Source organism: Pteropus alecto, unplaced genomic scaffold, assembly GCF_000325575.1.
Source record: "Pteropus alecto unplaced genomic scaffold, ASM32557v1 scaffold106, whole genome shotgun sequence".
NCBI classification, from domain to species: Eukaryota; Metazoa; Chordata; class Mammalia; order Chiroptera; family Pteropodidae; genus Pteropus; species Pteropus alecto.
In genome coordinates, this window is record NW_006442103.1 from 15,284,379 (window position 1) to 15,295,518 (window position 11,140).

Consider the following 11,140-nt stretch of genomic DNA (forward strand, 5'->3'; position numbering starts at 1 on the left):
GCCCTCCAGCTTCAGCCACGCCCTGCAGGCCCCCACGCCTCCTAGCCTTTTTGATTTCGGCGCGCGCTAAGCCTGAGGGCGTCTTTGATTGACTGGAGGCGAGCGGACGTCCTGTGTGATTGGCTGATAATAGCTAGGGGGTGGGGTTAAGGCCACCGCGGTGGATTGTGGGGGCTAAGACTACAGGAGGCGGATGATGATTGGTCGCTGAGTGAGGAGGCCGGCATAAAAGGCGGAAGCGGGCGTTGGGCGGGGCTCTGTGGAAGAGGCGAGAAGGGGCGCCATGGAATTAGTTAGGTGCCCCGAGCACGGTGAGGGGTCAGGGTCCTACGGTCCCCTGGGGTCTGTCAGTCTAGCGTGGCGTAATTGTTGTCGACCTTCTCTCTTCAGGGACCTTATGCTTTCTGAAGACCGGCGTCCGCGATGGCCCGAATAAAGGAAAGAGCTTCTACGTGTGCCAGGCGGACACCTGCAACTTCGTGCGGGCCACCGAGTAGGTCTCGAGCTGGGCACGGTTCCCAGCGACCGCGTGGGGCCTCCTGGTTGGAGCCGCCGGCACTCCGCTGCCCAGCGTCACAGGGCCTAGGACCCGTGAGGCCCCTGGTCTGCGGAGCCAGGGCCCTTCAAGTAGTCGGTAATCCCAGCGCAAAGTGGCGTGTTGGGGACACGCTCCGCTCCTGCTTGCTATGTGACCCGAGGCTGGTTACTTACCCTCTCTGGGCCGCCGAGACATGTATAATGGGGGATCGGCTGCATCTGGAGCCCCTGGTACTTTCCAGCTCTGGGTTTCTATTTGTCAGGCCTTGACAACTTCCTTCTCCCTCTCAGACATTACCACCCTCTCCACCCCCCGCATTTAAGTGAGGACGGTCAGGCATGGTAGAAAATAGTTGGTCCTCGTTTTGCACGAGTTTTAGGTCGAATGGGTTTTTAAATGTTTGAGGTTAAAACACTTTGATGGGCAGAATGTCAGCTCCTTTTAAAAATAGAATTCTCTGCATTTAAGTGCTGAGATTGATAATCCAAAGAAACAAGTTACTTCAGAGATTAAAATGAAAGAAAATCAGGTATCTGATTCAGCGCTCTGGTTTTACAAAATTGAAAGCTGAAACCCAGGAATATTAAGCATCTTTTTTAAAGTGGGAAAAGTTAATACTATTCCATAAATTGTTAATGTTTTTACAGTATCACGTGTCCAGTCTATAGTGAATTTCAAAACTGTCACATCATTAAACATTTCCTGCTCTTCTGAAGTTTGTAGAGAAAAATAACTTTTCTCCATGTCATGTAACTTTTCTCCATATCATGTAACTTTTCTCCACGTAATGGATATCAGTACTAGAAAACATTTTCAACATGTATATTAACTTCTGTTTTTCTCAGGTGACTTAGATGTCTTGTATCTTTGTTATGCTTTGAAACTAAGTGAAAGACTTTCAGATTTAGAAAATAAGTTTTTAGAGAAAATGTTTTCTTAGCCCTTCAATAAGTTGTTTTTTTTTTAGTTGAAATTACTGGGGTCCTCTTTAATTAAATACAAAATGATTTTGAGTAAAATGGTGTCACATCTTAAGATAGAAGAGACCAACCCAAAATAAGCTGTCAACAGCTTTGTTAGGGTTTACTATTTCTAATTTTTATGCAGTTTCTTAGGTTTTGTACCTAGTTCAAGTTGCATGAAACATGAAAGTGTTCAGATTCATAGGAATTAAGTATTAATGGTAGCATAAGACTCAGTTTTACATGAAAAGAAACACATCCTTATATAGAGTGCTATTTATATAAATGTTCTACTGTACAAACTAGTACAATAATATTTAACTTTACAATACTTTGATAAACTTGATCTATTTGGAATATGTCATAACAAGAATATAAGCAGGTTATACAAGAGAATACTTTAGATCTTACTCAAATCTATTTACTCTCAAATATATATAAATTCTCATAATAAGAAGTTGAAAGAGAGGAGTTAAACTTATGCCAAGCATGAACAGATTAGTAGAGTGTACTGCTAAAATAGGCATGTGAACAACACTAAGTGACAGCAGACGGATTATGACAAGAAAAATGATGATGGAAAAAACAGGAAAATTCCCAGCCAGGCTTAGATACTTAAGTCATTCCAGGAGGTTTCACAATGCAGAGGCTGCATAGCACAGTATAGTTTTAAATGGGTCATCAAGAAAAAGATTTATTTTTTGTCATGCTTTATTTGGGGGAGTGGGAAAAGATGAAAGCCATGGACCCTTTCCCAGGGGAAGGCACACAGACATAAAAATGTGTGGGAGTTACAAACTCAGAGAAGGTCATTCCTGGACTTTTAAGTTTGAAACCCATAAGTTGGATTTAATTTTAGGTTGTTGACGTCTATTCCTAAAACAAAATTTTATTTTATTTTTTCCTCTAGCATTCCTGTTTCTCATTGTTTATTGCATGAGAACTTTGTGGTAGAGCTTCAGGGTTTATTTCCACCACAGGGCACAAAAGAATATAGGTAAGTGTCCAAAAAGGAACATTTAAGTGTATTTGCTTTTTTTCCTTTCTTTTTTTAAAATTTGCCTGGAAGAGTTAAAGCCAGGTACGTTTTTCTAGGATTGAGTTTTTAAAAAATCATTGTTAAAAAGTAAACAGTATTTCTATGTGAATTGAGCATCTTCTGAGTGATCACTCCTTCACTGCTGGTTAATCCGAGAAACCTGACCTCTGGCTAATTTCAGGATAAACTGTTCCACCTTAGTTTTTCTCTCGAGTAGCCAGTAACACTGACTCACCAAGAGTCATTAATTTGCACTAACTTGTCAGCTTTGTGATTCTTTAGTAGATCAAAGTTATGTGTAAAAATGTCTAACATATGTTGGGTACTCAATAAACGTTAGTTTCCCTTTTTTATGGGAACTCAGAAGAAGGACAGGAAAGGCTATATATATGGCAGATGATACTTGTCACGAGTATTGAAAGATAGGTAGGAATTCACTAGAGGCAGGAATGAGATCATATTTAACCAGTTGATACACTGTGTTAGGGTACGGAGGCATGTAGTAATGGAATTGCAAGCATTTGGTTCAGTAATAGTTCTGCATATGTTTGAGTAGAGACTTCAGAAGACAAGTCTGGCCAGGAAGACAGGGGCCAGATGTGATGGTCTTTATATGATATTCAGTGCAGTTTTTTCTAGATTTTTTTCCTTCCAAAATAGAGGCATTCAAGTACCATGTTCACAATTTTTATATACCTGAATACTGCCTGTATTACTTTTTTTCTTAATTGAGCTATACATGCAAAAAGATGCACAGATCTTAAGTGTTCAATTGGTCGAGTTTTGAGAGATGTATGCACCCATCCTTATAACCAGGACCCCAGTCAAAATATAGAAAATTCTGTTACCCCACTAAGGGTCACTGGATTCCCCTTCTAGTTAATTCCTCCACCCACCATAGGCAACCACTCTTTTGATTCATACTGTATGTATTCTTTTGTGTCTGGCTTCTTTTATGTCACAGTATTTGAAATTCATCCATTTGATTGTGTGTATTAATCATTCATTATTATTGCAAAACTGAATTCTATTTTATGAATACTACAGTTTGTTTCATATGTTCATTTGCTGTCTATATATCTCCTTTGAAGTATTTGTTTAATCTTGTGCCCATTTTTTTAATTGAAATTTTTATTGAGATAATTGTAGATTCACATGCAGTTATAAGAAATAGTACAGAGGGATCACTGTAGACTTTACCTAATGGTAGCAATTTGCAAAATTTTTGTATAATATTGCAACTAGAATATTGATATAATCTACTGATCTTATTTGTAAAGATAGTTTTACTTATACTCATTTGTGTGTGTGTACATTTAGTACTGTACAGTTTTATCACTCGTAGTTTTGTGTATTCGGCACCACAATCAAAATATTGAACAGTTTCATCACACGATCCCTCCTTTTGCCTTTGTCTAACCATCCTCCTCCCGCCTGCTTCCCCTTCCTTACCCCTGGCAACCATGAATGTGACCTCTATGTCAAAAATTTTGTCATTTCAAAAATATTGCATAAATGAAATCATACAGTATAACTTTTTGGGATTTTTGCATATCTTTAAAATTGTGTTGCCTTTTTATTCTTGAGTTGGAAGAGTTCTTTATGTATTCTCTGTACAATTCTCTGTGGTGTTTTCATTTTGTTGTCTTTTGAAAGGCAGAAGTTTCAAATTTTCATAAAATCCGATTTATTATTTTTTTAATAGTTTGTCCTTTTTGTCTTCTCTCTGAGAAATCTTTGCCTACCTAAGATCACAGATTTCTCCAGTGGTTTCTTCTAGAAGTTTTATAGTTTTTCTTACGGTTTTTTTTGGTTTAGTCTGTGATCTACCTCAAATTCATTTGGGGTCCTTATGAGATAGAAGTTTTTTAATCCATATAATATTGAATAAATGTTATTCGGTCATTTCAGTGCTGTGTGTTAGAGACTTTCTTTTCTCCAAGGGAATACGTGACCTTGTGGTCTTGACATTGTGGTCTGTGTCCAGACTTGCTAATTAATCTATTCCGACTCTTTTTTTCTCTCCAAGATTGACTATTCTAGGTCCTTCGCATTCCATATAAAATATAGAATCAACTTTTAAAATTTCCTCAGAAAACCCTGTTGGGATTACACTGAATCAATATAGATCACTGTAGAGAGAACTGACATTAATATCACACTTCCAATCCATGAGTATGGTATATTTATTTATGACCTAAAAATTTTCCTTAGCATTGTTGAATTGTTTTCATTATGGAGTTTTGTACCTTTTTTGTTAAATTTAGTCCTCTATGTTTATATTTTTTGATGCAGTTGTAAATGAAATTTTTTAAAATTCTGCTTTTTGATTGTTTTCTGCTGGTTCCAAGGGGCTTCTAGTACATGAAATTAGGACCTGACACCTCAAACCATTTTCATACTACTTGGGGCCCTCTACCATACAGAAGCACTGTGCTAGGTAGTAGGAAACCACTGAAGAATTTTTGATCCAATTTCCATTGAAAGAAGAGCTATGAAAGGTAAATTAGAAGTAAAGACAGTGAAGGCAAGAGACCACTGAAATAATAGCCACTATTGAATGCCTACTACGTGGCATATTCATTATCTCTTATCATCATAGAATCTACTGTGATAGGTTTCAGTATCCCCATTTTACAGACAGATAAGGAAGCATTTTGAGAGGTTAGGAAAGGAATCTGAGTTTTCATGGTCACAAAGTGATGTTGCTGAGATTCAAACCTAGATTTAACTGGTTCCAGATACACCTGTTTTCTCTTAAGTGAAAGACAGGCTTGGGTTGAGACAGTGGTAGTGGAGTCGGGTGCACTTAGACTGCAGAAAACTTGCTGAAAGAGAATCGAAAAGACATAGTTCCGGGTAGGGCACAAGCATATTCCTTCCTTCCTTTTTTCTCATCAGGAGTAGTGATCCCAGTGGTCCCAACTCCCTGAGTTATGAGGATTTAGTAAGGTCATGTGTGAGATGCACTTATCTGGCATTTGGCTCATTGTCAGTGCTCAGTAAATGGCTGCTAAGAAGTTGGGGTTTATGGGTGAAAGCGAGGCAGGGAAGGAAACGTAGCATGAGTAGAGATCGTGATGTGTGGCTAACAGAGAGATTTGGACTAATCATATCTTATGTGAAACCAGCCAGAAAAGTGAGCATGCAGCTCTGAAGAAAGGTCTAGGCTAAAGAATTTTGGAACTTATCATTCTTTGTACTGGGTAGATGAAGCTGAGAGTCAATCATTATTTTAAAATAGAAAAAAAGTATGCTAAATGTAATTCTTTTAGCCCAAATCTAGAACATTATTACTAGGAGATACTAGAGCTTTAAAAAGGTTGTTTTAGAACAAATACAGTACAGTTCTACAACATGCAACAAATTAAAAATGAAAACGACAATAAAAAACAAATACCCGGATAGGTGGTACAGGCAGGAAATTTAAGCAGAAGTAGATAAGCCCATGGATGATGACTTCCTCCTCAGACAGTAAGACATTTAGCCAGAACTCCTGCCCTTTGGAGAATGACCTCAGGGAATACAGTCTTTCCTTCCCCCAAACTGGGTTTTCTTTCCAAGAATTTAAAGTACTTTTCTCCCTCAAATTAATGCCGTTATGTTTAAAGCTTAACCCAGCTAGGAGACAGGTGCCACAGAGTAATGGGAGAGAGGTGTGAACCGCGGTGAGGCTAAGATGCCCATTTTTCATACCTTGGAGTGTACGAAACACCAGATGGTACCCATCAGCTTTTGACTGGCCCTTCCGCCATGGCCCTCTGTGTATGAGCAATAAAGGAAACTGATGGTCACTCAGAAACAGAGGAAAGAACTCTTGGCCTGACATGAGTGATTTACTACATAAAAGTGGCACACCTTGAGTTACAAACATTGTACATTGTCATCGAGCTCCTGAGTTCATGTTCCCTTCTTCCCTGCACCCCCTTTTTACTTTTTATTATCAAGGATATGGGGTCAAAATGGATGGAAATACTTTTGCTTATAAATAGATGAAACAAGTTTTAGTTCTTTAAGCAACTGGTTATAGCAGGATGTTCAAAATATTTCATTTTTAGTAACACTTAAATCTTTGTATGTCTAGGAAACTCCTTGTGTGGTTAGTTACTGGGTAAAATTGGCATGCAGATCATCTAGCCCAATGATGATTATCTAGGCTGATGACAGAGGCATTTGGGCACAAGCCAATAGGATCGCAGGCCCCACTAACCCATGAAGAACCCCCCTCAGTAAAGCCAGTACTTAGTAGGTGCTGTATGATACTCCTTGTATGCGATGGATTAGCCCTTTGTAATATGTATAGCAATTACTTTTCTCAGTTTGCTTTTTGTCTTAGAGTTTTGCTTATAGTATTTTTACCATATGGAAGTTTAAAATTTTATGTAGTTGAAATTACTGAATTCTTTATCTCTTAGCTTCAGGGTTTTATGTCATGCTTAAAAAGCCTTCACTGTAGGATTATTCATATTTTTGTCTAGGACATTTACAGTTTGATTTTTTTACATTTACATTTTTGTTCCATCTTGAATATTAATGTAAAAGAATGAGATAGAGATCTAGCTTTGTGTTTTTCCATTGCTGGGGCATACAAAGACGTGAACCTGTATTCCTAAGGGCCTTAAGACACAACTGGGATGAGAATTGGGCATGAGAAGGTTGGTGAGCGGTTTGGCCTGCACATGTTAGAATGCTAAATTGGATGTGTCCAAATGCCAGATGCTTCTTTGACAGTAAGACCTACAGTAAGGGGTTATGGCTGATGAAGATTACTGAGAAAGTGGAGGAATTCAGACTTGCACTTGGCCTTGAGTGACCTTTAAACTTCAGATAGAGAAAAAGACAAGGAAGGTGTTCCAGGCTCTAAGCAGAAGCCTGGATATAGGAACAAGCAAGGTGGTCCACACGAGGAGACTAAAGATTGCTGTTATTTATTGAGTCCTTAATGTGTTCAGGCTTTGGTCTGATTCCTTTATCTTTACAAGTGTTAATCCATCTGACCTTCGCAGTGACTACCATTTTATGGAAAAGGAAACTGCCGCAGGGGCTAGTCAAATAAGATGTCTTCATTTTCCGAGCTAATGACATGGTAGAGTTGGGAGGCTGGTTGTGGAACCTGAGACAATCGCAGCCTGGCTGAAATGAAGGCACTTATGAAATGAGGTGCTGGGCGGGTCAGTCAGCCTGTAGTGAGTAAGGAGGATTTGCCTTCTGGTGAAGAAGACAGAAAGGATCTGTCTGCCTTTCTCTGGCTGGTTTCTTAGTCATTATTATTTATAACCTGTGTCTTGGGAAATCATTAATTAATATACGTTCTTCTTTATAGTGACATCAATTATTTGCTTTTTCTATGAGAATATAGTTTCACTGCTTTCTTTGTTGATGTACAATTTAGTAAACATATCCTAAAAACAAAAGCCCATCCATATTGATTTTAATAAAAATGTAAGTAAATGCATTTTTAGCACTGTGCTTATTAAAGCACATAGTAGGTGCATGGTGTGCATTGATTTCTTCCTTGTTTCTCCAAATCTTGCCTTGTGTGGCTTGGGCTTTAAAATAGATCCTATTTATGAAATGTTCTTTCAGTAAAGATTTCAGGTACTTGACATGCTTTAAACAACATAAGCAATTTTTTAAAAATTTATTTTGATAAATACTCCCTAATAGTAGTCAGTATTTTGAATTTTTATGCATTCAAAGCATCTTAGAAATTTTATTCCATATGTTCCATGTAATATCCTATTGCAGTTAGAAAAGTTAAAGAGACCGATAATATTTTTTAAATTGTGAGCTTGACTGGGAAAATTGTGTTTGTACAAGAGGGGCTGGACCTATATTCTTTTTTAGCTTAACTTTTGTGGACTATTTGTCTGTTTTGGGCTTGTTACCTTTGCTTAGATGTCCAGGTAAAGTAATGGCCTCGAGGGATTCTTTTTCAACTAGGACTCAGACTATTATGATTCATGTCGTATATCACAGGACTAATTTAAGAAGAAAAGAATAAGAAATTAAACTTGAAAGAAGGCAGAAAGGAGGAATTAATATAGGTAAAAATGGAATTAAATGAGTTAGAAAACAGCAAAACAAATAAGATTCAGAAGCTAAATGATCAAGAAAATGAGGGAAGGCGCTAATATACAATATGAGAAATAAGGAATTACCCTACAGATATATTGAAACACATGTGAAATGACATGGGCCTAAGGTATTCATTGTGACATTGATTTTAAGAGTAAAGGTTTGAAAACAAGCCAACTGTTCATCAAGAGGGGTCTGGTTAAGTAAATGATGGGACATTTACATAGTGGAAAACTGTAGGTAGCTGTGTAAAAAACTATGCAGCTGTAAAGTATGTAAAGTGTAGATAGAGTATGGTGAGAGGAGTGCTTTTCACTGCCAGTTTATAATTTTGATTAAATATACTATATTTAAACAAATAAATATGTATTTAAAACACTTATTTAACTGATTAAAAGTTTTTGAGGAGTTATTTTAGGTAAAGAAAAAATCAATTGGTTCTGTTTAATTCAGCAGTAATTAACTATAATGTACAAAAGGCAAGGGTCAGGACTGAAGAGATCTTATATGATTATTGTCTTCCAGTTGCTGAAAACGTAGTCAGGCAGACAGGGAGGTACAAATGTAATACAACTAAATACAGCAGAAATACAGCAGCAGTAGTACAGTGGATGAGCAGGGAAGGGAGTGTGGGAAAGCCTTATGAAAGAGGTATGACTTTTGAATTGGACATTGAGGGGCCTGTAGGACTTTAACAGCTGGAGGTGGGAGAGAGGGTGGGAAAACGGGGATAAAGAAGACACCTTTTGGATGGAGGGAGTTAACGCACACAAAAGCTGATAGACTGGAGAGTGCATGGCTTAGTTTGGGGATGGGGCAGTGGAGCTGTTTCTGCATAGCTGGAGTGTAAGCTGTGTGGGTAGGGACTGTCTTGAACTGGGATGTAAATCTGTATTCAGTCTTTTTTTTTTTTAAAATGGAAGATTGCAAATATATACAAAAGTAGATAGAATAGAATAATGGGACACATGAGCTTCAAAAATTACCAGTTTATGGCTATTCTTGTTTCATATATACCTTCCCACTTCACCCCCAACTGCCATATTTTGAGATAGATCTCAGATAATGTAACTTCTTCTATAGATATTTTAGTATGCATCTCTAAAAGATGTGAACTCCTTTTTTCGTTTTTTAAACCAGAGTTTAAATTTATAGTAGATTTAAGAATGTCATAGTTTTTGTTTATTTGTTTAAATCAAGATCCAAAATAAGTCTATAAATTGCAATTCATTGGTATTTCTTTTAAGTCTCTTAAGTTTCCCCTCCATCTTTTTTTTCTTCCTTGTAATTTATTTGTTGAAGGAGTCAAGTTGTTTGTCAATAGCTTCCCACTGTCAGGATTTTGCAGATCATATCCCCATGGTCCACTTGTATGTTTTCTTCTGTTTGTATTTCCTGTAAATTGATAATTGGATCTAGGGGTTTGACCAGATTCAGGGACATACAATGTCTGGTTATTTCTCTTTTTCTGATTTTAGCAGCCACTGCTGATCAGTATCTTCATTTCAATCATTCTTTACGGAGTAAAAAGAATAAACTATCGCATACCCTCTGCTTATACCATAACATCTCTGTTCTTTCATCTCTCAGCTCTTATAACTATCCTTGCAGTAGAGAATTTTTAAAGGTGCATATAAGAGATTTGATTTCAAGTGACCTTTCAAAACTGATATCAAATAGTTGTAAAATAGTTTCTGGGATTAAAAGCAAGTGTATTTCTTGTTTTAATGGACTTTCAAGACCCTGATTATTTGTGTTTCTATTTCACTAGGTTGTTCTTCCGATGCATTAGAAGTAAGGCCAAGGGGAAGCGATGGTGTGGAAGTATCCCGTGGCAGGTAGGAATTATTCACCGGTGTTTAAACCTGCTATGTTACATTTGTGGCATCACAGGAAAAGACCTTGAAGTCCAGAGTAAACTGGTTGTTCTTCATCGTATTGTCTCTGACAGGTAGTTAGTCGACCCTGTTGAGACTTGCAATTCGAAGGACTAGTTATAGTCTAGATTTAATTATTTGCTTCCTATGTCACTGACTTAAATATTTTTCAAGGTCTTAATTATAGTCAACATTCTCCTATTTAGGGAAAAATTTAGATGTATTTGACTAACTTCAGCATCTTGCTGTAGTCTGATACTGCCTTGGTATCGGTATAAGTGGAGCGTAATTCATAAACTCCTGGCATGTGAGAACTAGGTTGACCCTACAGATATCCAGTATGCGAGGAACTGGACCTAGAGAGGTGACGACACTTGTTTTGGTTGAGGGATAGCTGTTGATGCTAGACTCCCATCGTGGAATCTTCCAAAAGCCAAAACCAGAGCAAGCACAGGACTTTGTTTAAGTTTGGGGGAAAGTTCATCTGGAGAGAATATTTTTTCCTGAAAGTGTATTGTTGAGGCTTTTGCTATTGTAAAAGCGCTTTGATTTGGTCACTGCTTTTCCTTGAGTCCTGGAAACATAGTGATCCTGGACAGAGAAGGAACCAAGCATTTTAAGTACTGTTGAGAAACTAATACTTTAT

At 37.7% G+C, this 11,140-nt stretch overlaps 1 protein-coding gene across 2 annotated transcripts in view; it reads left to right on the top strand.

Annotated features, from left to right (window-relative positions):
• The first annotated feature begins 204 nt into the window (after nucleotides 1-204).
• TTF2 (transcription termination factor 2) overlaps nucleotides 205-11,140 on the top strand; it is a 36,860-nt gene continuing 25,924 nt past the window's right edge. For both annotated transcript variants that reach the window (XM_015595469.2, XM_015595470.2), the window contains exons 1-4: nucleotides 205-311; nucleotides 391-493; nucleotides 2,411-2,497; nucleotides 10,389-10,455. In XM_015595469.2, coding sequence (XP_015450955.1) covers nucleotides 284-311; nucleotides 391-493; nucleotides 2,411-2,497; nucleotides 10,389-10,455 — 285 coding nt within the window. In that variant the 5' untranslated portion in view covers nucleotides 205-283. The remainder of the gene's footprint in view (nucleotides 312-390; nucleotides 494-2,410; nucleotides 2,498-10,388; nucleotides 10,456-11,140) is intronic.